Source organism: Perognathus longimembris, chromosome 7 (genome assembly GCF_023159225.1).
Source record: "Perognathus longimembris pacificus isolate PPM17 chromosome 7, ASM2315922v1, whole genome shotgun sequence".
NCBI classification, from domain to species: domain Eukaryota; kingdom Metazoa; phylum Chordata; class Mammalia; order Rodentia; family Heteromyidae; genus Perognathus; species Perognathus longimembris.
Window position 1 is genome coordinate 32,710,850 of NC_063167.1, and position 27,772 is coordinate 32,738,621.

Sequence of the window (27,772 nt, forward strand, 5' to 3'; positions counted from 1 at the left end):
CTGCTTTTATTACTATAGCTTCATAATACAGCTTGAAGTTGGGTATTCCCAACTTCCTCCAGCACTGTTCTTTCTGCTTAGGAGTGTTTTTGCTATTCTAGGTCTTTTATTGTTCCATATGAATTTCTGGATTGCTTCCTCTATTTCATTAAAAAATGGTGTTGGGATATTAATGGGTATTGCATTGAATTTGTATTGCCTTTGGCAATATTGCCATTTTGATTATTTTAATCCTCCCAATCCAGGAGCATGGGAGGTTTTTCCATTTCCTTAGTTCTGACTTAATTTCATTTTTCAAGCTTTTAAATTTCTCATCAAAGAGGTCTTTCACTTCTTTGGTTAGGGTTATTCCTAGGTATTTTATGTTTTTTCGGGCTATTGCAAAAGGAGTTGCTTTCCTGATTTCAGCCTCGGTCTTCGGGTCGTTAGCATAGAGAAAGGGCATTGGTGTTTGAGGGTTTATTTTATATCCTGCAACTTTGCCAAAGTTTTGGATCAGCTATAGTAGCTTGGAGGTAGAGTCTATAGGGTTCTTTAGGTATAGGATCATGTCATCTGCAAAGAGAAAAAGTTTAACTTCATCTTTTCCTTTTTGGATCCCTTTTATATTTTCTTCTTGCCCAATTGCTCTGGCTAGGAATTCTAGTACTATGTTGAAGAGCAGGGGAGAGAGTGGACATCCCTGCCTTGTTCCTGATTTTAAAGGGAATGGCTTTAGTTTTTCACCATTTAGAGTTATGCTTGCTGTTGGTTTATCATAAACTGCCTTGATTATATTCAGGAATGTTCCCTGGAATCCCAGTTTTTCCAGGGCTTTTAGCATAAATGGGTGCTGGATTTTATCGAAAGCTTTTTCCGCATCCAGAGATAAAACCATGTGGTTCTTTACCTTGCTCCAGTTGATGTGGTGGATTACATTAATTGACTTGCGTATGGTACACCAACTTTGCATCCCTGGAATGAATCCAGTTTGAGCGTGGTGTATAATTTTTTTGATGGTCTGTTGGAGTCGATTGGCCAGAATTTTATTGAGAATTTTTGCATCTATGTTCATCAGCGAAATTGGTCTATAGTCCTCTTTCCGTGATGAGTGCCTGCCTGGTTTTGGGATGAGGGTTATACTGGCGTCATAGAATGTATCTGGTTTTGAACGTTCTCTTTCAATTTCATTGAAGAGTTTGAGAAATATTGGTGTGAGTTCTGTTTTGAAGGCCTTGTAGAATTCTGCAGTGAATCCGTCTGGACCTGGGCTTTTCTTGGATGGGAGATCATTTATTGCCGTTTCTATTTCAATACTGGATATGGGTCTGTTTAGAAGGTTTAAATCTTCATGGTTGAGTTTGGGGATATGAATTTTTTCTAGGATATCATCCATTTTTTCCAAGTTCTCAAATTTGTGGCATAAATGTTTGCAAATTAGTACCTTATTATTTTCTGAATTTAGGTTATTTCTGTGGTGATGTTACCTGTTTCATCTCTGATCTTGTTTATTTGAGTGTGCTGCCTTCGTTTTTTGGTCAGGTTTGCCAGGGGTCTGTCTATCTTGTTGATTTTTTTCAAAGAACCAACTCTTTGTTTTGTTGATTCTTTTTATTTTTTTTGTCTCTAATTGATTTAATTCTGATTTGATTTTAATTATTTGCTTCCGTCTATTGACTTGGGGTTTGGCTTGTTGTTCTCTTTCAAGGAAATTAAGGTGCTTCCTTAAATGATTGAGTTGCTCTTTCTCCAGTTTGTTGGTGTATGCACTCAGAGATATAAAATTTCCTCTGAGTACTGCCTTTGCTGTGTCCCAAAGGAGCTGGTACTTTGTGTCCTCATCTTGGTTGAATTCCATAAACATTTGAATTTCCATTTTAATTTCTTCAATGACCCACTGGTGGTTGAGCAGTGTGTTTAGTCTCCATGAATTGTAGGATTTTCTGTGGTGGCTGGTTGAGTTGAGCTCTAATTTTATTCCATTGTGGTCTGAGAGAATGCAGGGAATGGTTCTGATACTTCCGAATTTGTACAGATTTTCTTTGTGCCCTAAGATGTGGTCTATTTTGGAGAATGTTCCATGTGCTGTGGAGACGAATGTGTATTCTGTTGTTGCTGGGTGGAATATTCTGTAGATGTCGGTTAAGTCTAGTTGGTCTATGCAATTGTTTAGTTCTGTGATTTCTTTGTTCAGTTTTTGGCATGTTGATCTGTCCAGAGGTGATAGTGGAGTGTTAAAGTCCCCAACTATCAATGTGTTTGGGTCTATGAGTGTTTTTAGAGTCAGTAGTGTTTGTTTGATGAAGTTGGTTGCTCCTGCATTTGGTGTATAGATATTTAGAATGGTTATATCTTCCTGTAGGAGAGATCCCTTTACTAGTATGTAGTAACCTTCTTTGTCTCTTCTTACCTTTTTTAATTTGAAGTCAATTTTGTCTGATACTAGGATTGTAAAGCCAGCCTGCTTATGGGGGCCATTTGTTTGATAGATTTGATTCCAGCCTTTCACTTTTACAAGATGTTTACATTTGCCGGATAGATGTGTCTCTTGGAGGCAGCAGAAAGATGAATCTTGATTTTTGATCCAACTTATGAGCCTATGTCTTTTGATTGGCGAATTAAGTCCATTAATGTTGAGAGTTAAGATTGAGAGATGATCGTTTGTTCCTTTCATTATCACTATCTTGTTAAAAGCTGTGTCTTCCTATTTCTTGATCTGATGTTTACTATTTAGGGTTCATTTCTCTGTCTGTATTGGGATCTTGATTATTTTCCCTGTATAGTACATCTTTGAGAATTTTTTGTAAAGCTGGTTTGGTGGAGATATATTGATTCAGTTTTTCCTTACTGTGGAAGACTTTTACTTGACCTCTGGCTATGAATGAGAGTTTGGCTGGGTACAGTATTCTTGGTTGGTAGTTATTTTTATTTAGTGTTTGGTATACCTCACTCCAGGCTCTCCTTGCTTTCATGGTCTCTGCTGAGAAGTCGGGTAATTTTGATTGCTTTTCCTTTATATGTTATTGTTTTTTTCTCCCTAACAGCTTTAAGGATTCTTTCCTTGTACTCTACTGATCCTGTTTTGATCACAATGTGTCGGTGGGATGTCCTATTCTGATCTGGTCAATTTGGGGTTCTAAATGCTTCTTGTATCTCTATAGGGAAAACAAAAAAAACCAAGAACGTTTCAGAAGTGAAAAAAAATTTTTTTAAAGTTTAAAAAATGTTTGAAAAGAAAAAAAAATGGAGTCCTCCTTGTTTGGGTGGTCTTTCCCCAGTCTCTGGTTTCCTTGCGATGGTCTGCAGTCTATTTTCCTGATTGGCTGGTTTGACTTGCTTTCAGTTTGCAGTGGGTGGATCTGTTCTGACCCTTCTCCCCTGTTGGTGCAATCCTGGGTCTCTGTGGTTCACACAGCTTGCAGGTAGGCCTTGGGCATCCTCTGTAGATGGGGACGTAAGCAGTCTAGGGAAGTGTGGCTCCTCTGTCTGCTGTTGGGCCACTGCCTTTGATGCCTGGCTTTGAATAGGCTGTGGACTCAGCAGGGCAGGGTGCCTCTGGCCTGGTTTACCCGGCTGAGAGTTGCTTGCCTGGGGGAGGTTCCTCCCTCCTAGGCGGGGCGGCCCCCTGGCTGAGCTGGCTATGGAATTCAGCTCCGTTTCAGGCTGGGAATTGGGCTTCCTCTGTGACGGGACCATTTATCTGTCTCAGGAACTGTTTGGTCTCCTGTCTGGTGTTTCCATGCCGCTGGTAGCTGCTCGCCGCTTTCGCTTTAAATTTAGAAATTCTGGCGGGAAGGGCAAGGCACCTTTGGCTAAGGTTCGGCCCAGGGCGAGCCTTCCGCCTGGGCAGGGGGCATTCTCCTAGGCAGAGCTCGCTCTCACCGGTCGGTCCCTCTTGCCCTTTTCAAAGTTGGCTCCTTTGTCCTCGCTTTCCCCAGGCCTGCTTTACTTCCAGTCTGGTCTGACTCTATGCCAGTGTCAAAGATGGCGCTTTGCTCTGGCGGTGGGGGAAGGGCTACCTTCCAGAAGCTTCCCTGTGGGCACAAGTGAGAATATCTTTCATGGGGTACTAACGCTTTCTCTGCGATGTCAGCCTGTCTGTGCTCAGCCGCCGTCTGGAGGAATTGTCCCTGGTCTACGCTGTGTGCTTTAGCCACGTGGAGTGCGGGTCACTGTGCCGGGCGCTGTGCCAGCGCCAGCACTGGCGTGGTGGCGGGACACCACCCCAAGCTCAAATCTGTGTTTTCAGACAAGCAAAGTGGATTTTTCCTTCCTGGCCAGAATCGCTGTACTGTTAGAACTTACTCTGGCTGTCTTTCTAAGAGTAAAAGTTTCTATGGGGTAAGAAAACTGCAATATCAGAGGGAGCTCAGCTAGGGCTCTGTTGCTCCTCTGCTGTCTTCCTGGAAGTTCTCCAGGAATTTTTAAATATAAGATTTTTTGTCTTAACTGGTTGCGCCAAGATGAGATTAAGACATACCTCAAAAGTCACATCTCCAGTTGCTCAAATTATAGCAGAGGGTGTGATCATTGAGATTGCTTACAAAGAGTTAATCTTATTTGAAAGTCTTAAAATAGTCACCTTATGTGGATACATCTTACCCTCTTCAAACTAGCCAATATTGAGAAGATTGTGAGCCTGAGCTCAACCAATCTGAGTAGAGGGGAAGGGATAAGTAGGGAGTAGCCTGCCTGTTCTGTGTGCTTGTCAGATTTCTGGCTGATGGTGCACCCTTCTGCAGAAATAAATTTTGCCTTGCTGAGACATGAGACAATCCTTTGTTTTATTGTGACTCTAGAGAGTATCATTGTGGTTCTCAGAGAGTATATTTTTAACAAAAATGACTAATTAGGCTGAGATTAGATTGCTGACTAGGCCCTTTGCATTAAAATAACCCACCCCATGGCCTTTATGGCTGGCTCCTAAAACAGGTTTGTCAGAGGTCCTCTAAATAATATTACATATTATTCCTTTCTCTATGATACACTCAAGAAGAGACAAAATATTTTTTAAAAGAGGTTAATGAGTGAGCCTCCTGGAGCAGGCATCATTTATCTCTCACTCAAATTTAAGTTGGTCTTAAAAATAAGGAGGGAATTCTATATTACTGGAGACTACCTCATATTTCTCTTTCTGTAACATGAATGGACATCTCAGTCCCTTCTATTGAAAGAGATATCACAAAAACATAAACAGAAAAGGCCTCTTGGAAAAATTTATATCATGTGTAGTACACCTTTACCCTAGCTACTCAAAAGGCAGCAATTGGGAGCACTGATGTTTGAGATCAACCCAGCCAAAAATTACATATGACATTTCAACGAATTAAAAGCTGGGCAAGGTGGCATATACCTATCATCCCAGCAATGCAGAAAACACAAATGATAGGATCATAGTCCAGGATACCCAGAGCATAAACTCAAGACTTTATTTTTAAAATGACTAAAGTAACATGTAGGAACCCAGTGCCCCATGGGAGCCTCATGGGAACTATGATGGGGTGCAGGACGTATGGGTGGACATTGTGCATGGAGAATGCCTGATGCTGGTTGTGTGACTGCTTATCTGTGTCTGAGTAAAGGCATGGGGTTCTGAATGTTAGACTCTCCATAGTAATCCTGCCCAAAGGCAGGACAGGTGCCTGTTTACCTTACTACCTGATATATGGCTAACTTGGAATGGATATATGCTCCTTGGATATGATATGTAACCACAACCTGTCCCAAACAAACCTCTACTTTCTGACCCCTTAAAAGCAGAGAATGGAAAAAGCCTCCTTCAGTTGAATCACATCCATGGATTAAATTCATTCCTCACTTTCATGGGCAACAATATTGTTTCATGAGTAATTCTTCATCTGTTGTCATAATGTCTGTGGACAGAACTGGAAGCAAAAGGGTTGGAGGTGTGGTACGGTGCCAGTTTAGCAAACTAAACTATATGTCACTTTATGACAAGGGTATGGGTTTCAACTGACAATACAAGTTTCATTTCTTGCTATTGCTCCTAACAGCTGCCTCTGAAGACTCAATTCTTTGTTCTATCTCAAAGGCCTTAGCCAAAGTTCCTCCTACCTAAATGATCCTGTTAAAAAAGGTTGCTAAATTGGGACAGGAGTGACTGACAAAGTTACATAGAAAATTACTTCCTGTAGGAAAGATTAAAACCCTCAGGATTTTGCTTTGGTTCACTCTGTGCAGTGATATTTATAAGAGAAGCAAGAAATTGGTGGGAATAAAAAGATATAATGATATGGTCAAATATACTGTAAAATGCATTGTCCATGTGACACATACATGGAGAAATGATTCCTACATTATTAATTTATGCAAAGGATTTAATACACACATAAAAAAGCTCCTTCTACACAGTAATGCCAAATGTCCCCAAATAAATGGATATTTGCTATCTCCAAGAGAGTTGGTAGAAGAGACTGCATTGAAAGGATAGATCATTTCTGATAAATATGTTTAGCTCACTCTTTTTTTGATTAATTTCTTGATAGGGGTCATTCAATCATCAGGGAAATTTGGTTATCGAAGATTCTAGAAGTATTTCTTTAACATAGTGCAGAAAAGACACCTGAGTTGCTTCCACTCTTCAATCTATCAACACTTCCTCAATTTTCTTTGAAATTCTGTACAACCAGTTATTTCTATCTAGGTGAGAAAGAGTGAGTATGTGTCTCATAAGCATAGCTCCAAAACATTTTAGTTTTATTTTGTTTCAAAAGGGCAGAAAGAACTTTAACTAGACCAGAATGGAGCATGGCTGAGTAATAAATATCTGGCCCACAGATAGCTATTAAAGTTCATTGGTTCTATTTTAAAATAAACTGCAGGAAGGTCACCTTGATTACAACATCTTAGACACATTCTCAAACAGCTACAGGCTTTAGCCTTAATGTCCAGAACTCATTGTTCTTAGTGTGGAAATGAACTGGAACTTGAAACCAAAAAGATGAATCTCTCAAGAATTAAACTATATTTATATTCTTCCTGTTGCTAATGCTAGTCACTCTTTCATGTGTGAAATGTTCTTTGCAAAATTGTCTCCTTGTTCCTTCCATTTGTTTCCATCATTGTGTAGTAGAGATAAGCAAGAATCTTGTCCTGAAAGAGTTAATTTGAATTCTGGTTATGCTAACTTGCTAGCTGCTTTGCTTTAGGTAAATTCCTTAACCTGTTTGAGACTCATATTCTTCCTTGGAAAGACAGAAATAATAATAGTTATCTCTGCATTATGGAAAAGATAAGATTATGGAACATTCATGATGGAGCTTAACAGAATTCATAGCATGCACTATATGCCCAATAAGTATAACTTTTCTTCCATTTCCCTAACCTATTCACTACAATTACACTTAGTAGTTCTTTTCAGATAAGAGTCAACCTGTTCCAGCAAATCTGGTGCTCTAGGACCCAAACAACTCCCACTCTGCATTTCTCCTCAAGGAAGGAAGCTTTTGGAGCTATAAAGATAAAGTTCTGAGGCTGGGAATGTGGCTTAGTGGTAGAATGCTTGCCTAGCATGCATGAAGCCTGGGTTCAATTCCACAGCACCACACAAACAGAAAAAGCCAGAAGTGGTGCTGTGGCTCAAGTGGTAGAGTGCTAGCCTTGAGTGAAAAGAAGCGAGGGACAGTGCTCAGGCCCTGAGTTCAAGCCCCAGGATTGTTAAAAAAAAAAAAGGTGAGGGGATAAAGGTTTGAACTGAAACTCTGCATCTAACAAGCTTAGTAAAAATATAGGCCAATAATGTAACTTTTCAAAAGCTGTCATTCCTCACCATTTGATACACATGTCACCATGCCATAGATTTGTTGTTCTGTGAAGAGTAAGTAAAAAGAACATTGGAGAGATTCTAACCTATCACAAATGGTCAAACCATAGCCTTTCCAATTAATTACTAAGGATTTATTAGAGTTCCTTTGCTGGCCCTATCTAAACCATAAGAGCATATATATATATATATATATATGTATATATGTATGTATGTACACACATATATGTATGTGTATATACATATATATATCTCCAAGAATATGTCTTCTTTCTTTGATTCAATATTTCCTATAATTTATAGAGAAATGAATGCATGATACGTCCTCCAAGTAACCATCCAATGACTATTTTATGAAGTAATTCATTTTGTTAATTAATAGATAATAACAATCCAAGTATAGTTTTGTCAAGAGTCTAACATATAGGAGAAGATTCATAATCACAAACATCCAAACATCAAGAAGCTTAAAAACTGTTAATCTATTCATGGGTATCCCAATATCCATGTGAAGTATTCAATAGGTGAGTGTTGACAGTAGGATCGATTTATATATGGCTTTTAATAAGATTTAATAATCTAGGTATTAATTTTTGAACTTAAAATGTTTAGACCTGGTGCTTGAGAACCTAGTACAAAGGAAAAGTAATTTTTATAAATTAGAAAAATCTGATAAGATCTTCTTATTAAAACTAGTAAACTTGACTACCTGGAAATATAACCAGAGAAAAGAGATGACAATCATTTATAAACTATTTATTGAGCCAGAGGACTCGATTTGGAAGGGCTAGATTCAACAAATGGAGGCTGAAAGAGGACTGCTATGGTGACGGTCAATAACTATGCTATTTTCATGATTTTTTTCCTCAGAGTAATTTAGTATACTAGAATTTTTGCTTAAAAATGAGAATTACCGTTTCATGAGACTAACTGAAGAATTATCTTAGAAACTCACTGAAAATAATATAACAAAACAGAAAATTCTATCCTGAGCTATATGAAATCCTCAATTCTATAGCCTTTCAGTGTGCTAGTTACTTTATAGTCTTTTGTCTCTAACACAGGCTTTACTATGAAATCATTTTTTGACTTGGGATTCAATTAACTTTTATGAATTATAGCAGTAAAATAGGAATAATATTTACAGTTTCACCGAAAGCCAATTGTGATGGTCAAATAAGCTTTGCATATATCACATTCTCAGAAAACGTTAGTTCAGTCAACATAAAATCTGTACTGTTAACATTTTCCTGTGGAGCCAGGGTCTTCTTACTTAGAAATCTATTTTTAAAAAGTAGCTATGCTTGTATTCGTGGGACTTTAGCCACTAAATCAAGCAAAAGAAACTAGTTTCTCTCAATTTTCCTTTTGCTTGTTCTAGTGGCTAAAGCCTTGTTCAGAACCGGAATCATTTAAGTTTCTTTCTTGTCTAAAAGATTATAACTTCCCCCAAATTAGAGACTTTGTGTATGTTGCATAAGAAACTATTGGTGAAACAGATCTGAAAATGAAGAAGTGGAATTTTCTTTTCTTGTATGTCTTAGAATACTCTTCAATATCCCATTCATATAAGTCAACATGTTGGGTATGCAAGTGACTAAATGTGCAGTAAATGAAATATGGCATATTCAAGGGAGACCTCAAAAAGTGTAATTTCTTAGAAAGGCAAAGTCAAAGCCCAACAAAATTAGCATCAGGAAATGAGATAGTGGGGGACCAAGGAGAGTGGGGTAGATGAATGAATTGGAGAAGGGGGAGCAGAGAATGCAGACAAGAATTCAGTGCATATACTACAAATTAAGAAAAGTAAAGGAAGGGAAGGATTGGAAAGAGTGGGTATGAATGTTGAAATGGGTGACACTGATCAAGATGAATTATATTCATGAGCTGCTTTGTTAAATGTAACTCCTTTGCACAGCTACTTAAAATATGTTTTAAAATTTTTCAAGAAAAACGAGGGTGTAAGATATCACAAGAAATGTACTCACTGCCCTGTTATGTAACTGTACCCCTTTTGCACAACACCTTGTCAACAAAATTTAATCAATAAATTAAAAAATTCAAATAAATAAAATGGAAAGGCCTTCAACTGCAGAGACACATGCTATTTAGCTTGCTTAATTGATATCGAGGTCCAAATACTTGACAAAGAAGCCATTGAAGTCAGGTAGATTGATCATAGTTTCACTCTAGCCCCAACATGGGACTTCAATCTGACCCTACTTACCTTAGTGAGGATACATAGGATACATTCTCTGTGTGTAGAAAGTGAGAGAAGTTGCCAAATTGGCTTTTGTAATTCATTACCAAGTTGACATTGCTCATAGAATTCAATTAGTTGAGAATTCACTTACAGCAAGAAAACTTTGATGTGTACCATTTATGATAAAATTATATTCCCATAAATCATGAGGTCATCCCAGGCAGATTTTCTATTGCTATAAGGCTGCAATGGTTACAAACCAAGAATCACATTTGATTCTCACAATCTGCTTGCCTCCCACACATGAGAAGCTGCTGGTACCTGAAAAATGATGAAAGGTTAGTATAAAAATACTAATCACATGAGAACTGGATTCCTTTTTTTTTTTTTTTTTTGCCAGTCCTGGGGCTTGGACTCAGGGACTGAGCACTGTGCCTGGCTTCTTTTTGCTCAAGGCTAGCACTCTGCCACTTGAGCCACAGCACCACTTCTGTCCATTTTCTGTATATGTGGTGTTGGGAATCGAACCCAGGGCCTCATGTATATGAGACAGGCACTCTTGCCACTAGGCTATATCCCCAGCCCCAGAACTGGATTCTTTACAGAACTGGATTTGCTAAGTATTTACAAACTGTTACCTGCAACATTGATCTTTTGTTGTTCTTATTATTGTTTTCTCCTTTTTATTCTCATCATAAACTGCAGTTTTGAAATGAGAAAACCAAAGTTCAAAGATACAAAGCAGCATGTCTGCCTTAGTGAGAGAGTAGAATTAGAAATAAACCCTAGATCCATATATTAACAAAGCCCATATTCTTTTCTTTTATAACCACCAAGCAATGCAAGTGTAAGCAAAACAAGTCATTACTGCTAACCATTTTCAATCCCTTCATATTTCCAGTCTTAAAAACAGTGCAAATAAATAAAGAATACCAAAACCCTGCCAAGAGTGTACATGATACCTACTTGAATAAATGTTTATAATAACAAAAGGATTAAGATACACAAAGAGATTAATATTTAGAAATTTAAAATCTCTTTAATCTATTTTTAAACTATGCTGAATATTTAATGATCTTCTCTATAATTATGCCTGTTAGAACTTCTATGAAAGGCAGGAATCTCTTCTCCCTTCACATGGCATCCCTGGAGGTGGTAGGAACTGTCATCCATATGTGGTATAAGCAAATTTCTGCACCTTTCCTTTATGTCTCTCCTGATATTCAGCTGTCAGTTTGAAACTTATCTGGATATTCCAGAGGCTCTGTGTAAAACTGGAGCCATGAGTATGTATCTTTGCTTCATCTCAAACTCAGTTCTTCTTAATTATTACTTCTCATCTTTCCTACCTCTGTGATAAACACCAACTTCTACTACATCCTCTATACAGATATCTAATGGTTTCCTCAAATTCCCCATTGCCCTCCCTTCTCAATCACAAAATCTTCTCTTAAATTTAAATTTCTCTTTAAAATGTGTACATGTTCTTTATAGCACTTAGTGTACTAATGATTAATGATTTTTTTAAAAGAAAAACCTTACTAGTTATCTCATAAATAACAGAAAATTATTTTTCAAAGTTCTAGATGCTAAGATCAAAATGTTGATAGATTCAATGTCTGGTAAGAGCTCATTCTCTAGAACTAGATAGTACTTATTAGCTGTATCCACACATAGTGGAAGGGGCAAGGCAGCTCTCTAATGAGTCTTTGTAATAAAAGCATTGGTCCCATGCATAAGGGCTCCACCCTCATCACTTTCCCAAAGGCCACATCTAACATTACCATATTGATAATTAGGGGAGGAGGTATTCAGGAAGTATCTACTAAAATCATTCAAAAATATTTAATTAACAGCTTTTGTTGGGGGCCTCACCTTCTAATGTCATCACATTGGCAATTAGAGGAGGAGATACTCAGTAAGAGTCCACTCAAGTCATTCAATAAACATATAATGAACAAGGGTAAGAACAATTTACTTCCAGACATATTTCTCAGTAATTTTGTAACTCTAGAAATAGCCATAGTAAAAAGGATGATGACAGGGTCAGTGGGATGAACCAACCATAAAATTTCTCTGATCAGAATAAGCATTTGAGTGTCTTGTTCAAATTCACAAAGGGATATGCCAGTGTTTGGTCCTGACCTTTAAGGACTTTAAGGTAAAAACAAGAACACAAATCTGCTGAGCAGGACAGACTGAGTAACCAGCTCTGCTGTGAGGATGACTCAACACTGACTGGGGATTGTTCCCACAGCATTAGGTCAGGGAAGACTTGAGCTATTAGAAGTCTCATAGAATCTGGGAAACTAGCCAGGCCTGATCATGGTGAAAAGTAGTCTCAACAAAATTCAGTGAGGGGGGCTCGGGGAATGTGGCTTAGCGGGAGAGTGCTTGCCTAGCATGCATGCAGCCCTGGGTTCAATTCCTCAGCACCCCATAAACATAAAAAGCTGGAAGTGGTGCTGTGGCTCAAGTGGTAGAGTGCTAGCTTTGAGCAAAAGGAAGCCAGGGTAGTGCTCAGGCCCTGAGTTCAAGCCCTAGGACTGGCAAAAAAAAAAAAAAAAGACAGTGAGAAAGAAAATTTCAGTTGTTGGACAAGCAACTAAATTCTCTTTTTTCATAGAGATATTAAGCAACTGTCTAGTCATAACAATACTTGATTATAAGCATCTGTGTTTATATCTGGGTAAGAATTTCTGTTTGAAGTTCTCCATGTAGTGGTTTAATTTGGAGTTATTGTTTGGCCAATAACTTAGCTGAGACCTATGTTGGAGGCAGTGTTTTGTTCACCTTGTTCCAGGTCTCTAAGCAAATCACTTCTCTATGGGTCTTGTTTTTGTTTGGTTTGATTTGTGATGCTAGGAAGCGAGGGCTTCAGGAATGCTAGGAAAGTATTCTATCACTAAGCTATATTCCCAGACTTGAGGCTCATTTGTATCATTCATTCATTGTTAGGAATAGGTGATTCTTTTTGTCCAGTGTTGAGAAATGGAATGCAAGGGCTGGCACATGCTAAGCAAGCACTCTATCCTAGCCTCATCACCAGGTGGTCTTTAAGGCACCTTCATATTCTGAAATTTGATGGTGTTCAATAAGAAATTAAAAATATTGCTTTCTTCTCTTGAAGGGAGGGATTAGGTTGAAAGGGATGGGGGAGAATGAAAGGGGTGATATTGATAAAGATTCATTGTACTTATGAAATGACTAGTTGAATGGTAAATCTTTGATGCAACTACTAAAAATAATTTAAAAATAACAATAAAAGCAAAGATGTTACTTGCTTCTCTCATTCCTCCACACTCTTACCACTTTCTATACATGTGAATATGCTATCTTAAAAGGCAGTGTATAAAAACATCTTTTTACATTATCCAGTTTGGAAAGAAAGACTTGACAAAGGTAAGTGCTTCTGGGACTTTATCTCCATTGCATCTCTCAGAGCTACACATGTTTCCCACACTTAATGCCCTGTCTTCTTTGTTTTGTCAAGAAAACCCTTCCACTCAGCAAGAGCTGTCTTTATAGTCCACAGTTTACTCTTTTTAAGCTCTGTCTTGGAGTTTCAATTGCACTAAAAACTCTATTCAACATGTAATTAGAGTAAATATAATGGAAATATTGAAAGAAAAATAATATTCTCACTAATTTATTCATTTTAATTGTTCCTTTTCTTCTCACCAGAATGAGTGGGAGATAATCCCTTCTATTTCAGTTACCTCATCTTTAAATGACTGCAGTTTTATAATGTGCTATTTGATGAGCTTACTTATTTGCTTTTTGCAAACTCCCTAGTATTAAAGTATATCTGAACTCAAGAGGGATCATTTCATTTTTCTAATATACTTGATCATAAGCCGAAGAGCAAAAAGTAATCTGTTTATGTCCCAAGAACCCTTGTTAAGTTCTTTTATCCTAGAATAAAGAAAAAAAACAGCCCTGAGAATAAATTAAACTTTCATGAACAGGCATTAAGTTCTAGACACCATGCATGGCATTTATAAAAAAAAATGAGAGAAATTAGCAGTAATTATCTCTTTTCTCCTCTCCTCTTCGTTTTCTTTTTCTCTTCTTCCTTCCCTGCTCCTCTCTTTTCCTACTACTGTCTTGCTCTCTACCTGCTAGAATTACAAGGGTAGTCCCACATTTTTACCTTCATTTCAATATAATAAATAATAAAATAGTAACTGGGCACTGATGGTTCACACATGTAATTTTAGCTACTCAGGAGACTAAGATTGGATTATCATTTTTCAAAGCCAACCTACGCAGGAATATCTGTGAGATTATTATCTCCTACAAACAACTCAGAAAAAGCCAGAAGTGGAGCTGTGGCTCAAGTGGTAGAGCACTAGCCTTGAGCAAAAGAAGCTCAAAGACAGCAGCCAGGCCCTGAGTTCAAGCCCCAGGTCCAGCACTATACATAAATAAATGAGTAAATAAATAAATAAATAAATGAACTTCAGAGATAGAAAGATAGAATCCGATCAGATTTATATTTGTCACTCCAGGATCTAGTACAGACTAGATACTTAATAAAAATAAATTGTATAGAAACATATAAGTAAATCCATTGGGTGATATCGACTGTAATATGATAGATTCAAGGGAGAATTCAAATAGTGTAATTCCTTAGAAAGGCAAAGTTAAAGTTCAACAGAATAGACACCAGGAAATTTGTACTTGAAAGGGATGAGTGGGGTCAAAGGGAGAAGGGTAGACAAATGGAGAGGAGAGGGGAGAAATCCAGTCAATTCATTGTAAATCCTACAAAATTAAGAAATGAAAAGGCAAAGGAAAAGGTAGTTTTGGAGCAATAGGTGAGAATGTTGAAAGGAGTGACATTGATCAAGATGCATTATATTCATAAAGTCCTGTGTGAAATGGCAACTGCCTTAAAGACAGTAAAATAAAATACTTCTAAGAATTAGTCTGATCTCAATATATACATATATATTTCCAGAATCTTGATACTATAGAGTCCTAATCATAATTATATATATATATATATTTCCAGAATCTTGATACTATAGAGTCCTAATCATAATAATAAAGGTCTGATAGGTAAACAAAATTACAATGAACATGCCCAATATTTACAAAATTCCTAGATTCTCTTTTGCCAATAGATATTTTGACCTAAAGGTAGAACAGCCTTAAGTGATCATATATCTGCATAATGGCTTTTCAGTTCTGTCTTTTAAAAAAAAATTGTTTTCTACAACTAGCCGATTACCAGACCTGTGTTAGGACCTGAAGGCCTTAGGATCAGTTATAACCTTCTATGAAAGACATGAAGAATGGTTTACCTTGAAAAGGTGAAAAAATACTATCCTCTTAATTTGCTGTAGATAAATACCAGCAATTAAAATTGTTTATCCTGTGGTAGAAGTTTTTCCATGACCTATTTTATTTTGTCAAAGGAAACAAAGCCCTGGACACAAAAATTATCAGACATTTTTGTTTTTGTTCCAATGGTTGCCTTGGTACTAGGAAAAGGAATTAGGACAAGATTGGATAAGATATTCTAATTTGGGGATTTAAAAGGTATTTGTCAGGCTTGAGTTAGGCCATTGCTGCATACTCCAAATTGTGATGGACTCTTAGAGCCAGTAAAATCTAATAGTCTGAGAGTCAAATAATCATAGTGACTTTTTGGTCTAGCCCTGAAACATAAGGCAACAGGTTCCATCCAGTACAGGTAAATGGCACAGGAAAGGGGTGAAAGTCCTAAGGAGTGAAAACCAGCGGGTCAGGAGTGATGCTCAGAGTAAATAAGTAGTATTGAAAGTAACAATTATGACTCATGGAGAAAAGCTAGTAAAATTGATGAAACAAAAGTTCCATTTTATGAGCTATTCATACTGAATCAACAATGTTTAGCACAGCACATGACCCATGAAAATGCTCAATCAAGTCCTGTGGGGAAAAACCAAGTATCTCAACTTTTGCCTAGAGGAAAGAGGATGTAAGCATCTCTGTTCCCATGGTATAAGTAGTTAAAATTAGGAAAAAAATAGTTATATGGTACTTTATAACTAACTAGTTAGTAAAACTACCACAAACACAGTTCTGCAATGTGAGGCTCTTCCAGATCATTAGAGAAGCTTAATGACTGAATAACAGCTCTTGTGGCCAGCCTGCCCACACAGGATATAGGCACTAACTTAAGTCTAAGGCATTATAATGCAAATACAAGGATTCCTTAAAATCATATCAAGAGTTATGACAGAGAAGACCTAAGTGTTAGTCTATTGGGGGAGGGAGGGGAATAAAAATGAAATAATTAAGGTTGAAAGATCTTCAAAAGCAGAAAGATGGAGACCCCAAGAGACACATAAGAGAGAGGTAAAAAGAGAGCTAATAATACTTGAGACATGAGGATGGTAATTATTGTTGCTGTATAAGATCCCATATAGAACCTGGAAAAAAGTATACTGTTATTTTGAAAGCTCACATGAGAATATCAATAGTGATACCCGTTCATTCATTTGAAATTCTCATTTATACCTATTCCTATTAATTAAGAAGGTGGAGCTATTAGTGTCTGTTTGGGTTGGATTTAGAAGTTTAGAGCAAAAGTATATCTCTTGCCTAGACCCTATTGTCAGAAAGCATTGTAGAGAAAATAAAGTAGTTGTTGATTTAATGCAGCCAGCATAGCAAAATACATGCCCAGGGAGATATTTTTAACCTTTTAATAAACAGTTTTCATTATCATCATCACATGCCTATACTTTTATAAACCTGAATTTCTCTGTCTAGCATTTATAGAAAATTTCCAAGTATCATTGTAGATAAAAGCACAATTCAATATTTATGAATTGCTAGTTTTCTATAAATACAGACATTTTGAGACTATCTACTCACTAGTCATTAAAATTTGAACAGGGATCAAAGCAAGAATAATATTAACAATTCCTTGCATTTGTACAATGTTTTACACAATACTATTAATAATAGATGACATTTATTGAGCACTTAGCAAGTGCCAGGCACATTGCATGTATTTTCATAAGGAATTCAGCACAATTCAACAAACATTCACTTAACACCTACTGTGTTATAGATGAATAATACTTGGTTTCTATTTTCTTAAAAGTCTCATTTTGTTGCATTCAATAAACAATTGTTGAATAAATAAATGAATGTATGGAGAAAGGGATGAATTGGTTGAAAAAAACAATTTTAATATAACAATTTTAATATAAATAATACAGACTCTCCTCTCCCCTTACTACTTAATAGCCTCAAGATTTTCATCTGTAATATGTGACACTTAGCCTCTATCTTAGAAAAGTATGAAAAGTAGTAACAAAAATATTGTAGCCTCTGCTAAAGAATGAGGTCTTAAGCTCATAAAGACCAATAGGACAAGTTTTCCCTCATATGCAGAAGCTAGAGCTGAAATGCACTGGGATATAATAAATTATATAGGACTCTAGGCATCCACACATAGGGAGACCAACGGAGGATACTCTTAGGGGAGGAACACCAAGGCACAATGTCTCTGTGCCTCTATAATACTTATCATATAATACTTATTTAAATGAATTCCAGGAAATGGAAAGAAGAGGGTTTTTCTGTTCTTGTCTTATTTGTTCTGTCTTTGTGGGGGGTAGGGCAAGAAGGGGCACAGAAATGGGGGAACAAAAGGTGAACAAATGCAGTAGTGCTACTCAGTAGATTATGTTGAAAATGAACTGTACAACTGTGGGCAAGGAAGGGAGAGAAAAACTGGGAAAAAGAAAAGGAATGTATTCATTACCTGACTTATGAAACAGTAACCAATCTGTACATCATCTTTATAATAAAAATAGTCATATCATGGGAAAAAGAATGAGGTTTCAGAAGTGGAACAGTTATTATTACTAGTGTTATCATCATCACTAGTAAGTAATAAGGTTGACTCTTTTCCTCCTCAGTCAGTATAGTGATAGGACAAATCACATCTTAATATCCATAAAAATATATGTATGAAAAACACCATAAAAAGTGTCTTCTCATGTTGCTATATATTCTAGTTAGGCAAAAGGAAAATCTACATCACTTTAATTATTCTTTCAAAGATATTATTATTAAAGACAAACAGCCAGCATAGGATTTTATAAAGTATCAGATTGTAAATGCATTAAAAATAGAATATTGATTGTTCCAAACATGGAACCATATTCCTGATATTCTTGAAGAATGGTAGCAAGATTCTAGAAAATGGTCATCCAGAAACATGTTTACACTTTCAATGAAAATGATGCTGGGCCCCAGCAATACAAAGGATAAATTTGAGTCCTGGGTAATAATTTCTAATCATAAAGGAAATCTATTCTGTGGTCACTTACCATTTTGGTCTGCTGGTAGATTTCACCACAGGGGCCATCCCATCTCTATAAAGACTCTTTGTTTTACTGAAGTTAACAATGTTGAAAATGACCCTCTGAAACAGAAAGAGAGATAGTCACCAGAAGGCTATGCAAATTGCCACTCCCTGGCAATCAAGAAAGAAAATAATAAGCAAGTTAAAGGTATCCACAGGACTAGATGCCAATAGTATAATTAGGATAAGCAGTGCTAAATGGATTATGTTTTGTGCCAGCTAACCAACAGTACAGAGATCATATTCTGTATGATTGGCTTTCATCATTAGCTTTGAAACCCTGGAACCTGGAAACTAAAAATACAAGTTTTATTCACAACTCTTTGGAGTTGAATGACCTTGTCAAGCTACTAGACATTTCTGTATTTGAATTGCATGACTTGTCATGAATTTGATTCTCATATTAAAAACAATAATAGCAAGACATATTTCATGGGGTTCTGATAAAAAATAAAGGTAAGATGCCTATGATCCTTATCATTGCTCAGATTAAGCTTGCAAAATTACATATTTCTAACCAAAGCTGTTTACCTAAGTAAGGGTAGAAGAGAAATACAATGGTAAATCTTTTTTATTAAAAAGATAAAATAAGAACATTTCCTCATTCCTTGTATTTGGACCAATCATGTCATGCTCTCTGAAATAAGCTCCTAGGAATAACATGTATTTTCTTCTCAGGGACCCAGTTATTGACTCCAACCCCAGGCATTTCAGCTTACGACCCGTTTTCTGTCATTAAATTAAGTCATCAAGAAAGTCTGAGGCTGTTCCATTATTAATAATCTAGACCTGCCACTTGTCAGTTCAATTGCTTCTCCCAGGGTCTTGGCTACTGTCTGATTTATGAAAATCAATATCCAGGGAACAAATGATCTTTGAACCTCACAGGACATAATCCTTCTGTTTTCTTCTGATATTCCACAAGTAGCAAATCGGTTTTCAGTGATCCTGAATTCTATGGTGCTTTCAGGATTTACATAAATGATCAATTGAGGAAAAATTTAATAAAAAATGTATAAATGTGAAGCTGGAATAAAGAAGTGAAAGTTAAAATGGACCATCTATTGATTATTATCATCCTACTATGTGCTTAAACATTTTCTTAGGCATTTAAAACATGCAATACTATTTACCCCATTCATAAGCACTGTTTTATGTTTTGCCTAATTGTCCACAATGAGGAAATTAAAGTTAATTAAAGCTAAGTGACTTGCCCTTTTTTCTTACTAAAAAGCCCCCTCCCCAAGCCCCCAAAGTGTTAAACTGTTAAATGATAGAATTTGGCCCTAGGAACTGGGGTCATGATGGAAATTACAGAGTATTTAAAATTAGATGTGGGTTTTTTTTGTTTGTTTGTTTTGTTTTGTTTTTGCCAGTCCTGGGGCTTTAACTCAGGGCCTGGGCACTGTCCCTGAGCTTCTTTTGCTCAAGGCTAGCATTCTACCACTTGAGCCACAGCGCCACTTCTGGCTTTTTCTGTTTATGCCTTACTGAGGAATGGAACCCAGGGCTTTATACTTGTTAGGCAAGCACTCTACCACTAAGCCACCAATTCACCGCTACACTTCAAAGCTTGTGGCACACACTATATTCACAGAATACAGTGACATAAAGTCAAATATTTCCTTTAGAGTAGGGGCCAAACCCTGATTGTTGTCTGTTTTTTTTAAGTAAGGCCATATTTGTTTACTTGGACAGGTTTTGACCCATTCACAGTAGAACTGAACAATTATGGCAGAGACCTGATAGCGAACAAGCCTAAATTACTTACTACATTATTCTTTGCAGAAATTTTTTACAGATCTTGGATAACTAGAAACCAAAAGTGAAGACATAAGCAGAGGATTAGTTGTACAAGGCATTTTATTTTCACTTTTGAAATCAGGGTAATATATAATCAAGTAAAAAATACAATAATGAAGTGAAATGAAATTTTTAAAATGGTCTTTTGGATAGATACCCAAAAGGGGGGCTGCTCTATGTTTAGCCTTCTGAGGCATCTCCATACTGCTTGCCAGAGTGGCTAAACCAGTTTACATTCCCACCAAACAAAATCACACTAAAGCCACCAGCACAACGATGTTCATCACAGCACAATTTGTCATAGCTAAAATATGGAACCAACCCAGATGCCCCTCAGTGGACAAATGGATCAGGAAAATGTGGTACATATACACAATGGAATTTTATGCCTCTATCAGAAAGATTGACATTGCCCCATTTGTAAGGAAATGGAAGGACTTAGAAAAAATTATACTAAGTGAAGTGAGCCAGACCCAAAGAAATATGGACTCTATGGTCTCCTTCATAGGAGCACAGGTTTAGGCAAGTCACAGCAGAGGATCACAAGAGCCCAATAACTATACCCTTATGAACACATAAGATGATGCTAAGTGAAATGAACTCCATGTTATGGAAACAATTGTTATATCACTGTTTTAACTACTTTCAACATGATATGTGTAACTGTAGCTTCTATTATTGATGATCTTCTTGTATCCCCTTCCTGTGGTTGTACCTACACTATCTCTGTAATCTTATCTGAGTATATTGGAAACCATGTATACTGGTATTTGAACTAGGATATTGAAAGGGAATAACAAAATAGAGAGACACAGGGTAAAAAAAGATAAACAACTACAAAAGCAATACTTGCAAAACTGTTTGGTGTAAATGAATTGAACAACTCATGGGGGGGAAGGGAAAGGGGGTGGTGGGAGCGGGGAATGAGGGACGAGGTAACAAACAGTACAAGAAAGGTATCCAATGCCTAACGTATGAAACTGTAACCTCTCTGTACATCAGTTTGATAATAAAAATTTTAAAAAAAGAAAAGAAAACTTCAATGTTCAATTCCCCCCCAAAAAATATATTTTAAAAATGGAAATTTACACAATTAATTCATATGGCTTATAAAACAAAAACAACTGAAAAAATATAAATCAGTATCAGCTTTTAGTTTAATTTCTGTATTTGTACTAGGGTTTCAATTCTGAGCTCGGGGCGCTGTCCCACTGCTTTTTTGTTCCAAACTCCTGGAGCTCAACTACTTGAGCTCCACTTCTGGCTTTTTGGTAGTTAATTGGAGAGAAGAGGCTCACAGACTTTCCTGACTGGGCTGGCTTTGAACTTTTACTTACCTGGGCTAGCTTTGGACCATGATCGTCAGCTCTCATTCTCCTAAGTACAGGCCTGAACCATTGGCACATAACTCCTGTTTCAGTTTCAAACACTGAAAATATTAATAATTTATGTTTAAGAGTAAGCACATATACAAGAAAAAGACTGTATCACTATTGTTAAGATTTGAATGCTTGGTCTCAATTAGAGGTGTTCCTTTGGGAAGTTGTGGAAACTTTCAGAGGTAGAGTGGAGTCAGAAAAAAATAGGCCAGTGAAATAGTAGAAATAGAAATAAGTAAATTGCCTAGGGATACATTCTTCCAAGTGTAGAACCAGGATGGAAAATTATACTCATTTCACTCTACATCGGGACCCCTGAATTATTAGCTTTATTGTCTGTCTTTTACAAGCTGTCGATAAGATAGAAGGCTGTGTTTTAGTCTCCAGTCACTACTAGCTGTAACTAGGCCCATATTTAAGTTTACAGTTAGAGTTAAGTCTTGATCCAAGATAGGAGCTTAGTCCATAACTATGTTTAAGATTTAGTTCACATGAGAAAGGAATCGGCCACTTCACAATTACAGGACAAGCTAATAAATAATTCTAAATATTTCATAAACTGCAATAGTAATTCTGTTCTGAAAAATTGATAGAATAACACCTTAATTATATTTATGTTTATCTTGGTATGTTTAGCTATCCTATTTTTCATCATTAATACAAAGATCAGGTTGAGTTTTTATAAATTTTAAGATATTAGAATCTGCAATACATGGATTAAAACAGTTTTAAAATTTGAGAATTGGATTAAATCAATTTAAAAGGGAAAAATGGGAGTATCTTGTGGATTGCCAACCGAAGATAAACTATTCCTTTACTAAAAGCTGCTCTCTGATGAATTTCAGAGAATAGGAAGATCTCTTCTTTGTTTAAAGATAATCACATTTTTCTCAGAGAGGTTCACTGGGGCTTTGGGTTGGACATGAATTTTTCATGACTGATTGATTGAAAAGACAATGCCAACAGAGAATAATACAAGCACAGGGACCTGTCTTACAGGCAGAGTTAAATTACTCCAAGGGTTAGAACGACAAAGCCAGGTGGGGCGTTCAAGTCAGCAAGTGAATTGACAATTATAAATCTGTTGAAAAATGAGAAAAATCAATTAGGAAAAAGGTTGACTTGTACTAAAACTTCGTTTTTGCTTTATTGAACACTACTCAGTGGATTTTGGGGACAAGAAAGAGAAATCATTATGGGAAAATATCTATCGTTTGATGAAGCTTCAAGGTGAGTTAGAGTAAGAAGAAAGTTGGACTAGGAAAGAGGAGACCTGTCTTCTTCATTACGCAGCTCACTTGCAAATTGACCTTAGAAATGTTATTTCCTGTTACAGATGCTCTATTTTCCCATTTCCAATTCCAGCTTTACCTGGTTCTTTTTTTTTTTTTTTGAGGTTTTATTAGTTTATTTCTGCAGTGTACCTGGTTCTTTTATATTATTTTATTTTATTTTTGAATCGTCAAACATGAATATGTATGGGGGTTTCATGGTGATAATTCCATACATGTGTATAATATACTTTGAACAAATTCACCCCTTCATTATATTCCCATACTCATTCCCTTTTATATTATTTTTTTATTGTCAAACTGATGTACAGAGAGGTTACAGTTTCATCCGTTGAGCATTGGATACATTTCTTGTACTGTTTGTTTCCTCCTCCCTCATTCCCCCTCTCCTCTCCCCCTTTCCCTCTCCTCCCTTGAGTTGTTCAGTTGGTTTACACCAAACAGTTTTGCAAGTATTGCTTTTGTAGTCGCTTTTCTTTTTATCCTATGTCTCTTGATTTTGGTATTCCCTTTCACTTTCCTAGTTCTAATACCAGTATACACAGTTTCCAATGTACTCAGATAAGATACAGTGATAGTGCAGGTACAACCATAGGAAGGGGATACAGGAGGATCATCAATAATAGAAACTACAGTTTCACATGGCATGTTGAAAGTAATTACACCAGTGATATAATAGTCATTTTCATAACATGGAGTTCATTTCACTTAGCATCATCTTATGTGTTCATAAGGGCATATCTATTGGGCTCTTTGTGATCCTCTGCTGTGACTAGCCTAAACCTGTGCTAATTATTCCCTATGAAGGAGACCATAGAGTCCATATTTCTTTGGGTCTGGCTCACTTCACTTAGTATGTTTTCTAAATCCTTCCATTTCCTTACGAATGGGGCAATGTCATTCTCTCTGATAGAGGCATAAAATTCCATTGTGTATATGTACCACATTTTCCTGATCCATTTGTCTACTGAGGGGCATCTGGGTTGGGTCCATATTTTAGCTATGACAAACTGTGCTGCAATGAACATTGTTGTGCTGGTGATATGTATGTAGTACTTGTCTACATGCATTATGCAATGTTGCACAATGATAATTTCTATAACAAAAAATGAAATATGTAAGGGTAATAGAATAGGAAGAAGGCTGTATTTGGGCTGGCTTTAAATTATTATTATTTTGCATGCAATGTGTTGAAACCTAGGAAGTTCCAAAGAAAGTTTAGGCAGTTTTATATTGCATGCTATTTCTAAACCTTAAAATCATGTTACATATAAACACTTCTTTCACTCTGTAGATTAAAAGTTACTATACAGAAAACTAAAAGACAAGAAATTTTGTTTTGGTCACTCTTAGAAATGCAACATTCTTTCCCTACAAAATGTTTTCAGATATACAGACTAATAATGCCACGTAGTCACAAAATATGTTTCTCACATAGTGAAATATTCTGGCAAGAGTAGAACAGTCTGTCAAACAGGTCTATAAACAGCTTGAGAGAATAGCACTTTGTTTTGGTTATTGTTGTTTGGTGGTACTCAGATTTAAACCAATGGCCTCAGATGCTGGACAGTACTCTATTTCTTGAGCCTCACCCACCCTCTTTATTTTAGTTCTGTTTTGAATAGGGTCTTGAGTTTTGGGCCAGGCTGGCCTGGAATCACAATCCTCCTGATCTCTATTTCCCAACTTGTGTAACTGCTATTACTGATACGCAGCATTATGCCTAGTCCTGAGACTATGGCTTTGCGGTTACTAGAGAGAATGTCCTTTGTTAAGGACATTTCCTGTGCACCACAGGCTTTGAATAGTTTAAGCATCCTGCCAATGATACAGGATGTAGCAGGGTGATTTCTTACAATGTTGCCTAGGTATAGACTTAAGAGGAAGTAGGAATGGAACTTGGAAAGTGTAGGCAGTGACATTCAAAATTGGAGTCGGATTCTTGATTACACTTTCTAAAGATGATAAAGCTAGTATGTAGCAGTGAGATATTGTGACTATAATGCACATATATATTTGGTTTCCATCCTGAGTTTTCTGGCACACAGTTCTTTAAACCATTGGAAACTCCTAAGTGACAAACATCTTTTTGTACATTTAGGAAATGATTGATGGCTGGAGTTCTGGGATAGCCTCTGGCTGGGAGAGTTTACTGATTGTATGTGGGGTGGGGAGAGTTCTCTGATTGAGAGTCTGGCTTATCCTAAGGGCTCTGGTATAGCTCCTGGACTGGGGTGAGGACTGGTTGCTAGAGAAATAATCAAGTGATTCATCTGTGGAAAATTTCAATTCATCTCCACACCCTCAAAGGAGGGAAGAGTAGTAAATTTGTCTACACCCAGCAACATCACAAATAAGTGAGTAATGTCTGTTAAACGTCACTACACAGGAGAACATTTTTAACTCCATTATAATCTTATGCAGTCACCATCATATATATCACTGAATCAAAATGTCATTACACAATGCATGAATATAAATTGTTGTTATGTAGTACAAAATCTTATCATTTTGATGAGCAGAGATGAAATGTTCTATGTCGAGTGTATTGAAAGTTAAAGTAGTAGCAATCACCTTCAAAATTTCAGTGATCTACCAAAATCTCTCCTATAAATTTTCAGATTGATATAAGACCTGTTGAGGTTAGTTGATCACCTAGGGCTGACTTTAGACTTCTAGGTTTAGCCTGACATATTTTTCTTCATTCTGGGACCATACAGCCAATCTGAGAAAATGTTCTTCTCATGGCAGATAACAGAAGAGATCAAACAAAACTATTCAAACTTACTGAAAACTTGTGTGCTTGGGTCACACATTCTAATATCCCATTGAATAAAGCCAGTCACACTGCTAAATCCAGCAACAATAGGTAGAGTGTGCTTACTCTAAAGGAAAACATTAACATAGAGTAGGGTTTATAATTACAATAAGGGAAGAGGAAAGATTTGAGAAATATAATTTAAACTACCACATACTACACTTATTAAAGGTTATAAATTCAAAAGTAAAGATCCTCCTTTAAAGACATTTTAGGCCCAATGGCTTTCTTGATGAATTTAACATAGTCTTTCAGAAAACAGAAAAAGAAAGTAAGTCTCCATTTATGAGGACAGTATTACCTTACTATACCTGGTAAGTCTATGACATGAAAGAAGAATTATAGACCAATGACTTTCATGAACATAAACTCTAAAATCTTACACCAAATCTTCAGAAAATCAATTCGATGCTGGCATAACAGACACCACCACAAAAGAATAGTTATTAAGCTAAACATAGTAAAATGTCTATATTGCTGAAGGAAATAAACTATACAAAAAATCACTACATTCCACGTATAGAAAGTTTTACAAGGAACTAATCTTACCTGACAGAACATCATTTGTTACTTTATGGATTAAGAACTGAGAGAAGGCACTAAGGAGCCTACCGGGTAATTGGCTGTCTTACATTGTGATCAGTGTAGTGGTTATATTGATGTACTTACTTGTTAAACTGCATTGAGCTAATTAAAATTTGATCATCTTACTATATACATGGCAGTCTTCAAACTTTATTTTATTCTTTGGGCCTGTGGCTTGAACTCAGGTCCTGGGTGCTCTCCGTGAGCTCTTTTAGGGGCTAACACTCTACCACTTTGAACTACAGGTCCATTTTGTTTCCTCGTGCTTGTTTTTGTTTTGTTTATTGAGATGAGTCTCACAGAGTTTTCCTGCCCAGGCTTGGCTTTGAACTGTGATCCTCAGCCACCTGGGTAGCTAGGATTACAAGTGTGAGCCACCAGTGCCCAGCTTTCATTTCTTTAAATTTCCAAAAATGTTGCCATTAATTCTTAGGACTCCCAGAGGAGATTCTGAGTATGCATTTGTTAATTTTCTTCTAACTCTGAAATCTATACTTCTATTGCCAACATTTAACAATTGATTAGAATGTTTCTGTCCCTCCTTAACAACAGTTGACCACCAATAAAAGCAGGGGTAAGGCTTTAGATAATAGGAAATGTTATCTAAAAATAGTTATAAGAGCTTCAGTGAGAAAAGTGTTTTAAAACTATAAATTATTTTGGTCAGTAGTTCTTTTGAAAATCCCTGTAGTGAGAGGTAAACCAGTGTTTTAATTAGGACAACGGTATATTTTTATACGATGACCCAACAACAACAAAGAAAACTAAGGCTGGAATATTACAAAGCCAGGTTGGAAGAAAAATATATGGTTTTCCAGCTTTGGAGGAGAGCTAAGTATAAATGTCAAATTATGTAACTGGATGTTTTACCCTCTACAGTTTCAAAGGAATATAAATGCCAACACCGGAGTTCCTGAAGTTTAGAAACATACAATTTATCAAATAATTGAAAAATAACAGTTGAAATATTAAAAAAATTATTTTGGCTATACCATTATTAATTGTATAATTTTGGGAAAACTCTTTTAAGTGTTTGAATTTTTGTTATCTTGCAATTATCCAAACTAGAAACTTTTAGATATCTACATGGGCCAGGTCCCTAAGGCTCAAGCTTGTAATCCTAGCTAGTCAGGAGAATGAAATCTGAGGATCTCAGTTCAAAGCCACCACAATCAGAAAAGGCCATAAAACTATTAACTCCAATAAACTACAAAAAAGGCAAAAGTGAATTTGTGGCTCAAGTGATAGAGTACTAGCCTTTAGCAAAAAACAGTTCAGGGACAGTACTCAGGCCATGCATTCAAGCCCCAGGTCCAGTACACACACACACACACACACACACACACACACACACACACACACACACACACACCCCTACATAGATTTCTCACAATTAAAACACATATTAGAGTCGAATTATGGTATATATTTTTGGAATATCTCACCAGAGAAATATATGGTCAGTCATTTTCCTTCCATAACAGAACAATTCTTCCTAAAGAAAATTTCTTCTTAAAGAAAACATTTCTTTTAAATTTTTGTTTAAAGAAAAGTGA

The 27,772-nt window shown here is 36.6% G+C and overlaps 1 protein-coding gene across 1 annotated transcript in view; it reads right to left on the minus strand.

Moving 5' to 3' along the window:
- Window positions 1-27,772, minus strand: part of Agbl4 (AGBL carboxypeptidase 4) — a 1,006,503-nt gene that overhangs the window by 570,018 nt on the left and 408,713 nt on the right. Inside the window, exon 4 of the mRNA XM_048351274.1 lies at window positions 18,305-18,399. Coding sequence (XP_048207231.1) covers window positions 18,305-18,399 — 95 coding nt within the window. The remainder of the gene's footprint in view (window positions 1-18,304; window positions 18,400-27,772) is intronic.